Here is a 19,981-nt window from a genome sequence, read left to right on the forward strand (position 1 = left end):
AAAAAAAAAAATGTGCTACGACTTATTTTTTTTAGTAACATTGCTTTGGCTGTCACTAGGCTCTGTTATTAATGTGCTACGACTTATCTTCTTTAGTTGCATCTTTGCAGTACTGGCATTCTACTCAGTCATGTTATACGACATTATTTATATTGTGGTACAGCAGTTGCTCTGTATACATTATTTAATAAATAAGGTCCCCCCATTCTGGCTTGTGTTTTTTCTCCCAGATCAGAACAAGTGCTTCATTGACGAATTTTGTTCGAACCACAACGCTCTAAAGGCTTCACCCTACGTACTACAATTACATATAACCCAACAGAACCTAAACACCTAACCTAGCCAATGCCTATATATGCACAATATGCTATAATATTAATTTATATTTGAGAACATTCCCGTTTTGAATGAACAGCATGTTAAAATTTATGAATGCATCTGTGGGGGTCGACCGCTGGATGTAATGGACTTGAGTCGATTACGGGCGGCAAAAACCGATTATATACAAATTGTACAGTCAATGGGCTCAGGACCTGAACTGCAAAGGTTTGTAACGTATGATTATGTTGTGTTGTTTGGTTGATTAGATACGCAATGTTTAGTGGGAGTTCATATTTATTTAGTCCTGGTTACAGCAGTCGGTTGATGGCAGTGTCGTAGACGTAAAGATAAACACACACACACACACACTTTTATTTTTTACACAGGTAAGTACTGAGGGCAGCCATGAAATAATGAAACAAAAATAAACACCACTTTATTAAAGTTCAGTTAGGCATCTGGAGGTCATAATTTACATAAGATAGGCATTTATACATCATAATGTCATGATTTATGACTCATCAGCATAGCTGGGTCCTGTAAGTTTCATTCTTAATGTTAAAAAACGAATAGGATGAGGAGGCGTCGAGTACACAATTATATTTCACCAATAAATCCTTGCCTATGAAGAAGGGATGTGTGTCTTCTGGGTTTGGAAGGACACTTAACTCATCATCTACATACACGTCACCCCCCATGTGTATCCTCAGCTTTGTGGGAGGACATTTGTCGAGTCCTCTTCTCTTCAAATATAACCTTGAGGCCCTCGTCTCTATACCGCCCCCGTATTAAATAGTCACACTGCTTTCCCCAAAAGCGGTGAAGTTCTCCGGGGAACGAAAACGTATTACCATGATTTTGTGTCTAACCGAACTAAGTAGCGCGCGCGCGCATCCAGTGGGGTACTTAAACGCGCGCGCGCGGATTCGGCGATCTCTTGCTCGCCTCTTCCTCGCCAGTACACTACAAAAAAAAATTTTTTATTTTTTTTTTTTTAATTTCGCTTTTTTTTTCTTTTCCTTTTTTTATTTAATTTTATTTTTTTTTACTCTTTCTTTTGGATTATTTCGTTATTTACTTTTTGTATTTTTTTTATTGTAATTTTATCTGTTGATTTTTTTTTATTTAAATTTTATTATTTTTTTATTATTATGTATATATTTTTTTATTTTTTTTATTTATATTTCTTCTTTAATTATTTCTTCTTTTTTTATTATTTTTTTATTTTTTTATTTATTTTTTTTATTTTTTTTTATTGTTATTATTTCTGCTTCTGCTGTATTTTTCTTTGTTTTTTATTTTATTTTTGTATTTGTTTCTTTTTTTTGTATTTATTTATTTGTTTTTTTTATCATTTATTTTTGTTTCTTTATTTTTATATCTATTTTTCTTTTTTATTGTTTTTTATTTATTTATTGTTTCCTTTTCTTTTTTTCTTTTTTATTTTGTTTTTTTTATTTTAGTTTATTTTTTGTGATATTTATTTTTATTTTTTTGTGTTTGTACGAATTTTTATTTTTTATTTTCTACTTTGTTTTTTGTTTCGTTCTTTATTTATTTATTTATTTATCTTTTTTTATTTGCTTGTTTTATTTTTTTTATATTTATATTTGTATTTTTTTATTTTTTTTAAGGTCCAGCGGGCGCATTTGGTCTTTTTTTTTATGGCTATTTACTATCTTTTTTTTTTATTTTTAGATTTTAATGTACTTTTTTGTGTGTATTCATTTTATTTTCCTGGGCGAGGCCCAGCTTTAATTTATTATTATTATTTTTTTTTATTTTTATTTTTTTTACTTATTTTTATATTGTTGATTTTTTTCTCTTTTATTGATTCTTTTTTTTCTTTTTATTCTTTTTTATTTTTATTTTTTTATTATTTTTTATATTTTTCCCCACGTGGCCAGGTAAATATTTTTATTTTTTATTTTTTTTTATTATTTTTTCATATTGATCTATTTTTATTTTTTGTTCTATTTTTACTTTCATTTTATTTTTTTTTATTTTTTTTAATCATTTATTTTCTTTATTTTATTATTCTTTTTTTTATTTTATTCTTTTTTTTATTTATTTATTTTTTATTTTTTGTATTTTTTACTTTTTTCTTTATTTTTTTATATCTTTTATCATTTTTTCTTCATTCATTTTTTTATCTTTTTATTTACCTTTTATTTATTTTTTTATTTTGTGATCATTTTTTTATTCTTTATTGTATATTTTTGTTTATTCTTTATTTTGTTTATTAATTTTTATTTTTTTTATTTTTTATTTTTATTTATTTTATTTTTTATTTTTATTTTTTTTCTTCCATACATTTTATTGTTTTTTTTATTATATATATATATTTTTTTATAACTTCTTTTCTCTTTTTTGCCGCTGATGTGATCCCTGCCTGTGATCCGGCAGGTATTGGCTCAGCTGCCTTCGGGCCGGGCACAGCTGCTGATGTACCAGCTGACGTGGATACTCTGCCGGTGACCCCCCCCCCCCCTGGGGCAGCCGCTCATGTTCCGGCTCTTGTGGTCCCAGCCGATGATCCAGCAGCTGATGGCACAGCTGGCGGTGTTCCAGCTGAGCATGTCCCCGGGGGCCAAGCACAGCTGGCGGTGTTCCAGCTGAGCATGTCCCCGGGGGCCAAGCACAGCTGGCGGTGTTCCAGCTGAGCATGTCCCCGGGGGCCAAGCACAGCTGGCGGTGTTCCAGCTGAGCATGTCCCCGGGGGCCAAGCACAGCTGCTGATGTCCCGGTATTTGATTTAATCATTATAACGGCTATCCATTAATATTATTTCAGTATAATAATTTATGATTACTCACTAATCATTATTAGTCACCATAATTAATTATCCACTTTAATTATCTATTTATTTGTTATAATGAGCTAGTATGCTTCTTCATTTAAGGATTATCAATTACTTAATCACTTATGATTATTAATTAATTATTTGTATTTAATAATTAATTAATTATTTATTATTATAAAAGTAAATTAAGTCCCACTCTGTGAGCGTTTTCTTAAAATCCGCAGAAATAGTCACACTGCTTTTCCCAAAAGCGGTGAAGTTCTCCGGGGAACGAAAGTAAGTAAGTAATTATCAAAAGAAGGCACCAAACCGGGAAGGCTATGTAGCACCATCAAATACGCAAAATAATCAGAGGGCGCTAAATATCACCAAGGATGCCAATACGAGAACAAAAACGCATAAGGCGAACGATATCAAAAGTATCCGAGTCACCAAGAATTCTATCGAGGGACAGGTGACCGCGAGGGGCGGTCGGAAAGCAAGACACACGCTCGTCCTGGAAGTCAGGACATTCAAGAAGGACATGCACGACCGTAAGAGGGACAATGCAACTAGGACAATAAGGAGCAGGGCGTGCCACCTCTTGGGTGGCTTAATCTTTATCAATCAGTATTACCATGATTTTGTGTCTAACCGACTAAGTAGCGCGCGCGCGCATCCAGTGGGGTACTTAAACGCGCGCGCGCGGATTCGGCGACCTCTTGCTCGCCTCTTCCTCGCCAGTACACTACAAAATTTTTTATTATTTATTTATTTTTTTTTTAATTTCGTGTTTTTTCTTTTCCTTTTTTTATTTAATTTTATTTTTTACTCTTTCTTTTGGATTATTTCGTTATTTACTTTTTTTTATTTTTTTTATTGTAATTTTGCCTGTTGAATTTTGTTTTTTTTATATTTTAATTTTATTATTTTTTTTATTATGTATATTTTTTATTTTTTTAATTTATTTTTTATTTATTTATATTTCTTCTTTTTTATTATCTTTTTATGTTTTTATTCTTTTTTTTATCCTTTTTTTATTGTTATTATTTCTGCTTCTGCTGTATTTTTCTTTGTTTTTTTTATTTTATTTTTGTATTTGTTTCTTTTTTTGTATTTATTTATTTATGTTTTTTTATCATTTATTTTGTTTCTTTATTTTTATATCTATTTTTGTTTTTTATTTATTTATTATTTATTTTTTTCTATTTTCTTTTTTATTTTAGTCTATTTTTTTTTTATTATTTTTTATTTTTTTGTTTTTACGAATTTTTATTTTTTTATTTTCTACTTTGTTTTTTGTTTCGTTCTTTATTTATTTTTTTATCTTATTTTTTATTTGCTTGTTTTATTTTTTTATTATTATTATTTTTCTTAAAGTCCAGCAGAGCATTTGGTCTTTTTTTTATGGCTATTTACTATTTTTTTTTTTTTAATTTTAGATTTTAATGTACTTTTTTTGTGTGTATTCATTTTATTTTCCTGGGCGAGGCCCAGCTATAATTTATTATAATTATTTTTTTTTTACTTATTTTTATATTGTTGATTTTTTTTATCTTTTATTGTTTTTTTTTCTTTTTTCTTTTTATTTTTTATTATTTTTTATATTTTTCCCCATGTGGCCAGGTAAATATTTTTTTTAATTTTTTTTTATTATTTTTTCATATTGATCTATTTTTATTTATTTTTTTCTATTTTTACTTTCATTTTCTTTTTTTTTAATCATTTATTTTCTTTATTTTATTATTCTCGTTTGTTTTTTCTTTTTCTTTATATTTGTATTTATTGCTTTTTTTTCCGGCGCCGTTCAGGTGATGTCCCCCTCCCCCCCCCGTGGCCTGGCTCTGTGGCGTGGTCCCTGGGGGCCCCCGTGGCCTGGCTCTGTGGCGTGCTTGCCCTAGGTGTGGTCCCTGGGGGCCCCCGTGGCCTGGCTCTGTGGCGTGCTTGCCCTAGGCGTGGTCCCTGGGGCCCCCGTGGCCTGGATCTGTGGCGTGCTTGCCCTAGGCGTGGTCCCTGGGGGCCCCCGTGGCCTGGCTCTGTGGCGTGCTTGCCCTAGGCGTGGTCCCTGGGGGCCCCCATGGCCTGGCTCTGTGGCGTGCTTTCCCTAGGCGTGGTCCCTGGGGGCCCCCGTGGCCTGGCTCTGTGGCGTGCTTGCCCTAGGCGTGGTCCCTGGGGGCCCCCGTGGCCTGGCTCTGTGGCGTGCTTGCCTTAGGCGTGGTCCCTGGGGGCCCCCATGGCCTGGCTCTGTGGCGTGCTTGCCCTAGGCGTGGTCCCTGGGGGCCCCCGTGGCCTGGATCTGTGGCGTGCTTGCCCTAGGCGTGGTCCCTGGGGGCCCCCGTGGCCTGGCTCTGTGGCGTGCTTGCCCTAGGCGTGGTCCCTGGGGGCCCCCGTGGCCTGGATCTGTGGCGTGCTTGCCCTAGGCGTGGTCCCTGGGGGCCCCCGTGGCCTGGCTCTGTGGCGTGCTTGCCCTAGGCGTGGTCCCTGGGGGCCCCCGTGGCCTGGCTCTGTGGCGTGCTTGCCCTAGGCGTGGTCCCTGGGGGCCCCGTGGCCTGGCTCTGTGGCGTGCTTGCCCTAGGCGTGGTCCCTGGGGGCCCCCATGGCCTGGCTCTGTGGCGTGCTTGCCCTAGGCGTGGTCCCTGGGGGCCCCCGTGGCCTGGATCTGTGGCGTGCTTGCCCCAGGCGTGGTCCCTGGGGGCCCCCGTGGCCTGGCTCTGTGGCGTGCTTGCCCTAGGCGTGGTCCCTGGGGGCCCCCGTGGCCAGGCTCTGTGGCGTGCTTGCCCTAGGCGTGGTCCCTGGGGGCCCCCGTGGCCTGGCTCTGTGGCGTGCTTGCCCTAGGCGTGGTCCCTGGGGGCCCCCGTGGCCTGGCTCTGTGGCGTGCTTGCCCTAGGCGTGGTCCCTGGGGGCCCCCGTGGCCAGGCTCTGTGGCGTGCTTGCCCTAGGCGTGGTCCCTGGGGGCCCCCGTGGCCTGGCTCTGTGGCGTGCTTGCCCTAGGCGTGGTCCCTGGGGGCCCCCGTGGCCTGGCTCTGTGGCGTGCTTGCCCTAGGCGTGGTCCCTGGGGGCCCCCGTGGCCTGGCTCTGTGGCGTGCTTGCCCTAGGCGTGGTGGCGTGGTCGTGATTTTTTATTCTTTTTTTATCTTCCATCTGGGCTGACTTCATATCCAGTATTTTCATGGGTGTATTTTGGTCTTTTTCCGTTACTATTGATGGTGTAGGAGTGGTGGGCCTTCCTCTTGCCGCCACGGTCCATCACTTGTGTGTTGTGTGTGTCCATAACTAGACGGGTGAAGGGAGAGGAGGAGGAGGAGGACAAGAGCTAAAGCTCGACACACCACCAAATTATATCCTACTTACATTATATTTAGTCAAGCTACATTACCATCTTTAACATTCAATTTATCTTTTATATTTGTAAACAAATATACAACTTTATGTATTACCAAATACTCTTTGGTAAATACACAAGCACAGTATATTTTGTCTTATAAATATTTAAATAGTTGACAAGAGCCGCAAAATGTGAATATTTGGCGCCGTTTTGGAGAGTAAACAAAGTACGAGAAGGTGCAGCCCCGCTGGACGCGTTCCAACAACGCGCAGCCCATATTGCTAAACAAACATCTTTGCCTGTATGAGTTACGGGCTATTCATGCCCGTGCCACCTCTTGGGTGGCTTAATCTTCATCAATCAATCCTGTATGAGGCAGCTATTTATATTCACCAAACTCATTCATATACAGTATATGAATGAGTTTGGGTGGCTATAAATAGGAGCTGCCTCATATAGGCCAATAGGTCTTCTACGGTCCCTGAGTTCATATAATCCACACATTGTACACACATTGTTGGGTCAGCCCCCACCCGGCCGAGCGGACAGCACGGCTTGTGATCCTGCGGTCCCGGGTTCGATCCTGGGCGCCGGTGAGAAACATTGGGCAGAGTTTCTTTCACCCTATGCCCCTGTTACCTAGCAGTAAATAGGTACCTGGGTGTTAGTCAACTGTTACGGGCTACTTCCTGGTGTGTTGTGATGTGATGTGATGTGATTTGATGTGTTGTGTTGTGATTTGATGTGTTGTGTTGTGATGTGATGTGATTTGATGTGTTGTGATGTGTTGTGTTGTGTTGTGATGTGATGTGATGTGTTGTGATGTGTTGTGATGTGATGCGTTGTGTTGTGACGTGGTGTTGTGTTGTGTTGTGATGTGATGTGATGTGTTGTGTTGTTATGTGATGTGTTTTGTGTTGTGATGTGTTGTGATGTGTTTTGTGTTGTGATGTGTTGTGATGTGTTTTGTGTTGTGATGTGTTGTGTTGTGATGTGTTGTGATGTGCTGTGATGTGATGTGATGTGAAAAAAAATAGTAGTAGTAGTTCGAAACAGTTGATTGACAGTTGAGAGGCGGGCTGAAACAGCAGAGCTCAACCCCCGCAAGCACAACTAGGTGAATACAGTACATTCATTCATTCATTGATATGTACGTATCAATTAGAGCTAAAGGGACTGCATAAGATCTTTTGGCCTTAATGAGGCAGCAGCTATTTTTATCCACCCACTCATTCATATACTGTAATGTACAGTTTATATCCTTGCATTTGCCCATGCAAGGGTATAAATAGGGACTGCCTCATATGGGATAATTGCATTTCTGCAGGCCTTAGTTCTTATCAATACATAAATGCATTCATGCTTTGTATGCCTAAATACAGTGTCCTTCCAGCTATTACTGTACTCGATCCATGTTTTCATAAATTATATGTACATAAATCTAGTTATTCAACACACACACACCAGTAAATATACTAAGCAAGTAAGTAATTATCAAAGAAGGCACCAAGCCAGGGAGGCTATGTAGCACCAGTGAAAGTACCGAGTGAAGCAACAAACCTGGACACCTCATCACTGGAGTCCTCTGGTATATGGAGCTGTGTCAGCAAGATGAGGTCCGGGGCTGACAAACCTGGTAGGGCACCCCACCTGCCTCCAGCTCACCTAACCAGTAACTACATAGATAATTAAATTATATAAACTTTTCCTTGCATTTTACACCCAAATTATTAATTCTGTAAGCTTTTTTAATGCCTGCCTGCACCTTCCTTTTATATATATATTGTATATATAAAATGCTGAACTGTAATGTCAATCCTGACCTTAAAAGCTTCCTAGGTTATAACAGAACCCATGAGCACCACACCAGAAACAAATACCTATTTGATATTTCCAAGAGTACGACTTAGTCAAACTAGAAATGCTCTACAAATCAAGGGACCCAGAATGTGGAATGACCTTCCCAGTCATGTTAAAGACTGTACCTCTCTCAACCAGTTTAAGATAAAAACTAAGCACTACCTAATTAACTCCATGTAACCTACCTTCCCCTAAATGTCAACCCATGTCTGCTATTTTAAACATTGCTGTTTGTCGACCAAATTGTATATTTGCTATTTTTCTGCCATGTTACCCCCCTTTATTAATTTTATATTATCTGAACACAATTTATACTTTAATCTCAATTAGTATTAAGTTTTAGTCTTGTCTTTTTTTCCTGCCCGAAATGCTGTGCGTAATAGTGGCTTTAGGCAGGCATTGTATGTACTAGCTCTATCTATAAATCCATCAATGTTTGTATCACACCTTGTATGTATGTACTTTACCTGAATTAACATTTAAATTTTGAATTTGAATGCATGAATATACATAGCTGCACTTTAAGGGTTAAGGCAATTTTTTATGGTCTATGGTAGTTATGTTCCATGCTGTTTTTACAGTAATTTTGTGGTCAAGAATCCTTGTAGTGCCCTCATGGACATGGAATTTTAGCTCTGCCTATCTTTTAGTTACTATAATCCAGTGCTGCTGGTCTCTTGCTGGGTCCCCAGCCATGTTTATGTTGTTTTTAATAACCTCACAATTCTACAGCTGCAAAGCAATTGGTGCCTACCCTGTCAACCATAGCTTGACACGCACCTTTTGAATGTGTGCGCAGTTTTCTATTCATAATGCCTGCCATCAATGTGACCTAGCCCTGTGGGAACCAATTTTGGCTAGGATGCAAATTGGCCTTGGGCACATGATGGGACAGATGTGTGTTTGTCGCACCTCAGAATGTCCAGATTTTCCATGGTTAGAAATCTCTTTCCAAATATCCCTCAATAAAACCCTTGGCTAACCTGATACCCCTGAACATTTCTAATCTTGTATATTTTTGCACCCGGGCATAACAATACTTGGGAATGTTTTACCATTGTGCCACAGCTGGTGCTAAATAGTCTCCTAGGCTTGGCACCTGTTCATAATGTACTCAATTCAGTCTTAATATAAAAATAAAAGGCAATAAATGACCACTGGCCTATAAATTCTGATTACAATATTTATTAGAAAAAATACAATTTGCTCTGGAATGTGTAATATTTATGGCAAGAAAATATGTGAGGCAGTACAGTATTGCTACATGAGTTCATTAGTAAATATTGTTATATCGAAGAGAATCATATCTTTTGCAGAATGCTGCAAACAGAGATCAGATTGTTTCAAGACATTTTTTAGCATAACTAAGTTGTGGAAGATACTTGCATGACGTTGTCTAAGCTAAACTCGACCAACAGTAATACTGTATTAAAGAAATTATGTCCTTTCAGATTCAAATGTTGGAAGAGTTAATATCTTGAAGGCACATAAAAATGTAAAGTTTACATAAGGTATAAACTCATTTAAAAAAAAATTACAGTAGATGCACATAGATTTGTTGTATTTTATTATTTTTATTTATACATACAAGATTTCTTTCATTCTTGTACATATTGAATATGTCATATGAATATTGACTGAACGTCATTAGTTTGGCATCGTTCAACAGCTGAAGTACATTTTGTTCATAACTCGGAGTATTTATGATTCTTATGTATAGTCATGACGGACAATTTATTTAACTTACAAAAAGGTTCTATCCAACTATTATGGTTCCTTGTTCACTGTATTGTGTAAAATGTGATAGGAATCAGTTCCAAATGGTGCTAATTCTTATATAAATCACTTATATTTTGACTGGAATATTCCTATTTGAGCCCTAAGCCTCTGCCTAGCCCATTAAGTGTCACTTGTTTCTGCCTTTACAAAAACAGTACTCTCCTGCTGCGTAATTAACTCTTATGATGGCTTTGGTAAGGCTAGAAATTACTTGATGCATACCGCACTCAATTACTTATACAGACGATGAGTCACAATAATGTGGCTAAAGATATGATGACCAAACCACACACACACCACAAGATGGAGAGATGACGTTTCAGTCCGTCCTGGACCATTAAGTTGATTGTACAATTGACTTTATAATGGTCCAGGACGCACTGAAACGTTGTCATCTCTTCATCTTCAGGTGTGTGGGTCAGTCTTCAATTACTTTGTTCAAATTATTCTGCTGTCTCCCTGTACATACTGTAAAATGAAGAATAGCTGACAACTATCCTGTATTCACACATGTGCTGGTTTATGAAAATACAAAAATACCCTGTATACCTATAGATTTGTGAAATTTCTTTAAAAGCTTTAAATCGTGAGAAACAGCTAGGCGAGAAGTATTTTTTACGAGGAGCTTTTTTTTTTTTTTGAGGAATTAACCACCACCTTTAATGATTTTCTACAAAACTTCCTTAAGGATTGAAGTACTGTAGTCTAGGACGAAGATTACTGCTAAACAACCCTCACTTGCCCCTCAAAATTTCAGTAATTCAATGATGGTTATTGGAAAGAGACCCTACAAGGAGTTTACACATTATACAGGCAAGTTCTAATACCCTTACTTCATATCAAATCCATTACTATTACTTAATGTCATTATCAGTTCAGTATTTCCATGATAATTTGTTATCACACAATGATTGAACATGCATATTTTCCCTACTGATCATATACTGTAAATTAATATCTTTACGTCTGTCCAAAATGTTCAATTTGGAGCTGCTGACAGGAGAGCGCCCAGAGACGGGCACGGTCCTCACTTCTCAGGGCAGCTCTGGCAGGTTTGGTCTTGGTGCAGTTCTCGTAATAGTGGCCTCCTTCCTTGACTTGTGTTGATAATGCTACATGAACCACTGTGTCAGAGCCTTGCCGAGGAGTCTGCAACACAAAACTTGGACTTATGGTAGATTTCTATTTGATGTTTCAAAAGTATACAACATTATTATACAGTATTTTGAAGTGAAGGAAGGAAATTATGAGAAAGCACTAAGTCAGTATGACTATACAGTATAGCATGTGGTAAGGGATATGAGAACAGATTGAAGGAATGCTGCTAAACTACTTGAATCATTGGAGATTGAATGCTGACCACAGCATTCAACCGACAACGACAACAAAGATATCAGCATAGAGCCTAAATAAGTTTGCTAGAGTTTATAAGGTATCCTAGTCTCCCCACTTATTTGACAACACAATAATGCAGTGTGAGCAGAGCTTTGAGGATACTGTAGTACAGTGAGCATCAGGCAAGTGAGCTCTGTACCTCATCTGAACTGTTGATGATGCCCCGAGAAGTAATTCCGGATTGAAGTTATCTTGGAGCCCCTAACTTTACTCTACCACCCAATGAGGATTTCGGGTGTGAGTTACGGTCCTCGGGAGAGCTTCAAGAATCCCTGCACCAGTGAACTACACAGGGGAACATGCAATAGTTGTAAGCAACTAAATGAATCATGCAGCAATAACAGAAGTGTTTTCCATAACATCAAATATGATAAGAGCATTATACACAATATTACCAGATACCCAATAGTTGACAGGTGGGGGGTCCCCGGAGCTGTATCTCATTCCTCACAGACACAGGTAAGCCCTCCTTCCCTCTGAAATCTGAATATCCTTTCCAGCAAACATAATACAAATAAACATAATACCCAAACCTTTACCTTGAGAAAAGTTCTTGCAAGCAGGGGAAAGCTCGTTGCCCATGCAACATTCTGGAAGAGTTCGGTGGCCACCACACCGGGATGAACACCATTGACCACAACGTTGCTTCCACATGACCTCTGATGCTCGTCCAATGTCAGTGTAAACATCAACTGCGCCAATTTACTCTGTGCATATGCAGCTTGAGGACTATATAATTTCCTGTGGAAAGTTTTCCGTATATAAACAATTCAGTAGCCATATCACAAAAACTGTTGAAATAAAAGTACATACTGTATATCAATAAAATCTTTAAAGCCACTCTGCCCGTTTGCCAACTGTGACAAGATATCTATCAAGCAAGAAAGTTCACTTAATATATGCTTAGTTAAATACAGTAGTGCAGATTTACATTCATCTGACAGTAGCTGCACATGCACAACACTAAGAAGTTGGATATACATACATTAAAAATTGAATTTAACCACTGTACTGTGTACACATATGGGAACAGAGGGTGTACACATCAACATATCACGTTTGTCAGTACAGTATATCATAAGGATCAAAACACTCGTGGGTACACGGGGCTCACATCGTTTCTGAAGACTCCAGTAAACATATGCCATCTTGAACAAAATTGTCTGCATCCCTCCTGGCTGTAAGAGCCTCAGTACTGCCTCAGCGACCAAGGCTGATGCATGCAGCAGGAGCTCACAGCACAGCTGTGCAGGGCCACAGCACCACTTAATAATGATGAATATAATAAATAGCTAATTATTTTGCAATGATAGTGTCATAGATGATCCTGACTAATAAAAATTATGTATAAGGTTCAGATATTAGTAACCACAATGCTAATTATGATGTTCATACAGGAGGCAGACATTCACAACACACAGACAAGTTTTGTGAATCTACACATCAAAGTGACATGTTCCTTAGAAAATAATGTGGAAAATTTTTCCTATTCATGATTTACTGACAGAAATCTGATAATAATAGCATTGTTCATAGTAATAAAGAGATATGTGCATAGTATATTTCTGGGTATTTTGCTCAGTTACATGAAGTCATCTGCTGAAGTCATAACAGAAAACTTGTAGAATATAGGTTTGGATATATATACTGTATTCCTGTCACCAAGTTCAGTACAGTATTATATTCTTTGAACAATAACAGTTTTTATGCCGACAGTTTTTACACCACATGTAAACGTTATATATAACCAGCTACATTTTTATGCACCATAACAAACCAATGAGCAGTTATGGTGGGTGTGGAAATGTTGTATTGCAAGCACAGCATAACACCACATGCTAGCCAGTTGCCGATGCCTCCCAACTCTGCAAAATGCCCCAATATACTGTACTTTGCACTTTACTAACTCTAGCCACAACACTGCTATTATCAACAGAATCATAGTCACTATATCATGAATATGAAAATTTTTCCACAAGTTTAGTTTCTAAAGGAACATTAGGTCCTGTTTCACGATACACCAAACCACATTTGTTTGCTGTGGTCATCTGCCTCGTGCTGTAATCATCTTAATCATCAATATGTTCACCGACATCTCAACCTTGTACGGCGTCTTCATCACAGTATCTTCCATTACTATCACAATAATTGCAGTTATTTATTTTGTCATTATTAAGGTAATTGCCAGGAGAATGCACAAAGCCATTACGACTATACAGCACTTGGAAGATATACAAGGAAAAGACTGTGATAGGCTGGAGGAATGGAATGATGCTCAACCACTTGAATGGTTAAAGACTTAATGCAAACCTGCAAGAAGCGAGACCATCATTATTAAGTGATGGTGTGGACACAAGCTGCATGGAAATGCCATGAGCTGTTCCTGCATGTGCTACTGATGGTCGCACTCTCAATATCAAAGTCATCACACCCACAATTTTTTTCCAAGATGGCATCTGTTTACTGGAGACCTGAGGAAGCAAACATGAGCCCCATATATAAGTACAACTTTAACTTGCGCAGTACTTTAAAAAATTCCCTAGCCATATTGCAGTTTACACATAATTACAGAGATCAACCAGAGCCGTGCCACACAGAGGAAGAGTTAAGCAGTTATATTCATCCTCTGCAATAATAGTTATACAGTACAATCCACTAGGCACAAAATTACCTTGACCAGATAGAAAGACATACAAAATAAAAGAGGCCAATGGAAGAGAAATAAATAATCCCACTTAAGTTGAGACATTTAACAGTAAGCTCACTTGTTATTTATATCATCAAATTTGATGGACCCCATGTAATGTACCGATGATGTTAGATTCACCACTCGCGTAGGTCGCTCTGGTGTGGAGCTAGCTACTAGATGTCGAAACAAGAGATGGGTGAGGAGGAAGTGGCCGAGATAATTCACACACCAGTGTGACTCGTGCCCATCCTCAGTCAACTCCCATGGCCAGAACATTATGCCCGCTGGAAAATAGGAAAGCAACTATGTGAAAAACAATCATGATTGCAGTCATTAAGTTTTTGTAACTGAAAGCTAAGCAGTCATTTGCCCAGCCACTCAGACTGGTCGGGGCAGTGATGTCCTTACTTCTTGCACGTCGGCGTCCGATCCCCGATGGTCCGAGTGGTTGGGCACCATTACTTCCACCCGTCCCATCCTAGATACTTCACATCCCTTCCATGTGCTATATAAAAGCAGTAATTGTCATGAAAGTTAGGGGTGCTACTGTACTAAGTTCAAGGTTCAAGAGTCCTCACTGACCTGGTAAAAAGCATACAAGGAATAGTCCCACTTACTACTGAGGAAGTATTTTAAGATTAACAGGTAGATACAGGCACTGATACTCAACTGTACAAAATATTAAAAATGTCATATAAAGATTTTGCATGTACCCACCACCTCAGAGATATGGACTTCACAGAAGGAACATGTTCAGCATAGATAAGAAAATAAAGTTTGAAATAAGATCTATAGCAAAAGTAAAAAAAAAAAAAAACTAAAAAAGAATATTATCCACTTTGTTTTACAAGACAATAAGTTTTTCACTACTTGCCATTATTAATCAGAAGGTGGAGTGGCAAGTTAAGAGCAGAAAACTCTTGAGCACAGTTGCGAACAGATGATAAACTTGACAAATCTAATTCCAGACATTTGACAGATCCTCCTTGCACACCCAGGGCCCGCAGCTCAGATGCTGCCTTCTCCAACACTGCCACATTTCTTCCAGCTGTAGGAGAAAGGTCATTTATTAGTGTTCAGAGTACCATCATCATATTATGCTCACTCAAATACAAAAAACAGAAAAACAGTAACAAATCAAATAAAAAGCTTTATTCATAAATGGATGTACTTTTATAATTGGGAAAGTTTACATAAAAATTATAGTACTGTACAGTAATTACAGAAGATACAATAATAGAGCATGTGGTCATTGTCAGTTATGTTAGTACGTCTGTATATACGATTTTCAAAAACATGTTCCCTCTCCCTTAGTTTTTTACCCCCTTCCTCTAATGATTTTGTTGGTACATAAAAACAAACCAACAAAAACATTGAAGAAGGGGAAGTAGAGGACTAAGGTGGAGGAAATGTGTTCCTGAAAATCGTTTATGGAGCAGGAGTGAGATAAACAAAAAAATATATTGTAGCTAAACGATATAACTTTGATCAAGATGCCAGATATTGTAGCACTAAAAGACAAAACTTGAAGATAATTCCACACAGAAATCACAATAGCGTGATGCATCAAAGTCGATACATGAATCCACAAGGGCAATTGCAATTTTTTAACCATGTTGTAGCTCAGTCGATTAAGACAAGTCTGGGATCCTCTCAGACATAGGTTCAAATCCTCGTCACGGCCCTTGTGGATTTGTTCACTTGAAGATAATGTTTTAAACGAGGTCATATATCGAGGGGCTACTCAATTTGTATACATGACAGAAAAATTTGAAAAGGTGGAGGCATTTCCGTGCTGGTAAAAGAACACCTGAAGGCAGACGGTGTCCGATAACCCACAAGAAGTTGACACTGGAGATTTGTAATCAGGATGATAAACTGAATCATAAACACCTACAGTCCACTAGCAAGGAAAACAGACATAGGAGAAGCTGGATGACAAATGTGAGGGCCTTATAAAAATCATGAGACATTACAGTAAAAACAGATCAAGGTAAATCATAGTACTGGTGCTTGATGACTTCAATTTGAAATCAATAGACGAAGGCCTACAAAGCAGGAATGGAAGGCAATTGGACTGGTAGATTTGTAAACCTCATCCTGGAAACATTCATGTATCAACATAATTCCAATTTACAGAAAATGGTAGCAGAGAAGACCCTCTCAATTACAGACCTGTATCATTGACCAGTGTGGTGGTCACAACACAACCTGTCCTCAGGAAGGAGGTACCCTGGAGGTAGTCACTTCAAAATTATTATGTAATAGTGCTATTACCTATTCACTATCCATAGTTAGGTTAAGTTAGGGTTAAGGTTAGGCAAGATTAGGTTAGGCTTCATTATATTTGGTTATGTTAATACGGTGTATTATTCTCAAACATGTGAAATGTTAAATTTGAAAACTGAGTATCCCTAGAATTTCATTTACATACTGCCAAATTCTTCATACAGTTTCAAAGAAAATGAGTTAAGCATACTTTTTATATTTAAAACCAAAGATTTATAATATATAAATCCAGACATCAGCATAAGAACTGATAAGACAAGATGGTTGCATGTGGGAGCCGGGCTGCTTGGTAGTGGCATTCTGTAATGTACAGTAAGTTTCGCTCTAAATTTAGACGTTTATCTTGTTCTGTGTGAATTTTCTCTTCTGTGGAGCTGCTTACCAGTTTTGAGGCTCCTGTCTTTGTTAACCCTCCAGTTATTTGTAAAGTTTGGCTGACCTTCTGGATGCTTTTCTGGTGAGGTGGCAAATTGTCACTCACTCTGTGCCTCTGTGAAGGGGGCCCAGGTTTTGACTCTGGTCCCAGGTGGGCCAAACAGAACTCCCACATTTAATGTGACCCAACTGCATGGAACAATCTCACCAACATAGCTTTAGCGAGCCACTTGGGGTTACCCCCTCCACCCCAAAAAATGTAATACAGTACAGTAGTAGCAAACTAAAATGTTACTATTAATAAAAAATGCAAGAGTATATAATATACAAAAAAGGAAATAAACAATTATGGAACTTGCCAATAATAACTGTCATATCCAGGTCAAGGAGCTGCTGGATTGTTTCCAAGCCGATGCCTCGACCGCCACCCGTCACAAGAGCCACTCGCCCACTCTGTTTCTCTATACCTGTCACCAAAGTTTTTTTTTATTAATATATTCCATTATAACATAACATTACTACAGTATAACAATGCATTTCTTGCAAAGGTATTGTACATTTTGTAGGAGTAAATATAATCAAATACACATTATACAAGATTCATAGATTACTGTACACACACGTTAATCATTTACCCACTTCCCACTTGCATGGGGTGGAGAGGCAAAAAAGTTAGGTAATAAAGTAAAAATGTAGAGTAATAAAGTTCACAGACATTAAGAAATATCCTGAGAAAACTATGAGGGAAGCTGAAGTATTAAACCAATTTGTTACTTACAAATCAAACCAAATTTTCAACTTATCAAATTCCTGTTAAAGCATTAAAGTCCAATTTAGACCCTATATGGTGAAAGAGCCCATTTACAATCAAGGCACGAAGCCAATATCCAAGAATCCCTTCACCAATTTCAACAATGTTCTGACCACCATAAGTTAGGTTAGCTCTGTGTATGCTTTATGCAGAGAAAACACAGCTCGTTTAACTTGCATTTGCAGAAGACTCAACTTAAAAGTTCTGTGACTAATGGAAGCACACTGATGACAAATTTGAATTCAAGACGACATGGGTTGGAGTCTTGTGGGAATCTAGTACAGCACTCATGGATATCAAGAAGCAGAACAGAGTGAAGATATGGGTTGGAGTCTTGTGGGAATCTAGTACAGCACTCATGGATATCAAGAAGCAGAACAGAGTGAAGATATGGGTTGGAGTCTGGCGGGAATCTAGTACAGCACTCATGGATATCAAGAAGCAGAACAGAGTGAAGATATGGGTTGGAGCCTTGTGGGAATCTAGTACAGCACTCATGGATATCAAGAAGCAGAACAGAGTGAAGATATGGGTTGGAGTCTGGCGGGAATCTAGTACAGCACTCATGGATATCAAGAAGCAGAACAGAGTGGAGAGATGTAATCAACCTGTGGGCTTCCTATGGGGCAGACAGATCTCCTTCACCAGGTACCACAACCCCAAGGCGTACAGCATCACGTAGTTCCATACTGTCCACAGACACCTTCCCATACACACACACGCCATATCTGTCAAGGCAAAATTTTTTGTTAATAAAGTCTTACAATGAGCTTAATTTAGGGCCAGCATTTATTTTCCTGTTTTAAAAAGAATAAGCAATGCAAGCATTACGTCTGGTGAGTTGACATTTACAAAATAGATGGAAAAAACCTGTTTATAAAGGGGGGTAAAAAAGTGGAATATGAATGTCATTGTTGCACCAGATGTTCTGCCCTTGCAGCTCTCTATTATACAGTATAGTATATACCAGTCCCCAGGGTGAAGTGCTAAGACACTTGCCTGGCGTTTCACGAGTGCTATGCCCTGGGTTCATATCCTGGTTACCCCCGTAACTAGTGACCAAGCTTGGAGCCAGGCTAGTTACCCCCGTAACTAGTGACCAAGCTTGGAGCCAGGCTAGTTACCCCCGTAACTAGTGGCCAAGCTTGGAGCCAGGCTAGTTACCCCCGTAACTAGTGACCAAGCTTGGAGCCAGGCTAGTTACCCCCGTAACTAGTGACCAAGCTTGGAGCCAGGCTAGTTACCCCCGTAACTAGTGGCCAAGCTTGGAGCCATGTTAGTTACCCCCGTAACTAGTGGCCAAGCTTGGAGTACCCCCGTAACTAGTGGCCAAGCTTGGAGCCATACTAGTTACCCCCGTAACTAGTGGGCCAAGCTTGGAGCCATACTAGTTACCCCGTAACTATGGAGCCATACTAGTTACCCCCGTAACTAGTGGCCAAGCTTGGAGCCATACTAGTTACCCCCGTAACTAGTGGCCAAGCTTGGAGCCATGCTAGTTACCCCCGTAACTAGTGGCCAAGCTTGGAGCCATGCTAGTTACCCCCGTAACTAGTGGCCAAGCTTGGAGCCATGCTAGTTACCCCCGTAACTAGTGGCCAAGCTTGGAGCCAGGCTAGTTACCCCCGTAACTAGTGACCAAGCTTGGAGCCATACTAGTTACCCCCGTAACTAGTGACCAAGCTTGGAGCCATGCTAGTTACCCCCGTAACTAGTGGCCAAGCTTGGAGCCATGCTAGTTACCCCCGTAACTAGTGGCCAAGCTTGGAGCCATGCTAGTTACCCCCGTAACTAGTGGCCAAGCTTGGAGCCATGCTAGTTACCCCCTGTAACTAGTGGCCAAGCTTGGAGCCATGCTAGTTACCCCCGTAACTAGTGGCCAAGCTTGGAGCCATGCTAGTTACCCCCGTAACTAGTGACCAAGCTTGGAGCCATACTAAGTTACCCCCGTAACTAGTGACCAAGCTTGGAGCCATGCTAGTTACCCCTGTAACTAGTGACCAAGCTTGGAGCCATACTAGTTACCCCCGTAACTAGTGGCCAAGCTTGGAGCCATATAACTGCAGCAGCAAGTTAGTACAATATGGAAAAGTGGCGACCAGAACGCAAGTCATTTCTTCCAAGGCTTCCACTTGTTAGTGGGAGATAACTGCCTTCCTGGTCGCTGTGGCACACTCTACCTGGCCCTTAAGGGTCAGGGGGAGGTGTAGGTGCCCCCCCCCCCCTGGCACTCAAGTGTAGCAGCAGAGAGGCACCCAGACTGGCACTGACCTGCGGCAGGCTGAGTGACGGCACGGACCTCCACCTTCCCCCGGGTGTGTCCCGCTACTGACCGCTCTCCTGTCTCCCCGCTCC

General features: G+C 39.5%; 1 protein-coding gene across 1 annotated transcript; it reads right to left on the reverse strand.

Annotated features, from left to right (window-relative positions):
- Nucleotides 1-9,453: 9,453 nt before the first annotated feature.
- LOC123754509 (polyprenol dehydrogenase) lies at nt 9,454-19,981 on the reverse strand. The gene is made up of 7 exons (XM_045736964.2): nt 19,898-19,981; nt 18,235-18,354; nt 17,175-17,282; nt 15,026-15,199; nt 14,228-14,435; nt 12,002-12,203; nt 9,454-11,216 (listed from the first exon to the last, which is right to left on the reverse strand). Exons 2-7 carry the CDS (start codon nt 18,350-18,352, stop codon nt 11,028-11,030), a joined length of 999 nt encoding a protein of 332 aa, XP_045592920.1. The 5' UTR covers nt 18,353-18,354; nt 19,898-19,981; the 3' UTR covers nt 9,454-11,027.

This window comes from Procambarus clarkii, chromosome 18 (assembly GCF_040958095.1).
Source record: "Procambarus clarkii isolate CNS0578487 chromosome 18, FALCON_Pclarkii_2.0, whole genome shotgun sequence".
Taxonomy (NCBI): domain Eukaryota; kingdom Metazoa; phylum Arthropoda; class Malacostraca; order Decapoda; family Cambaridae; genus Procambarus; species Procambarus clarkii.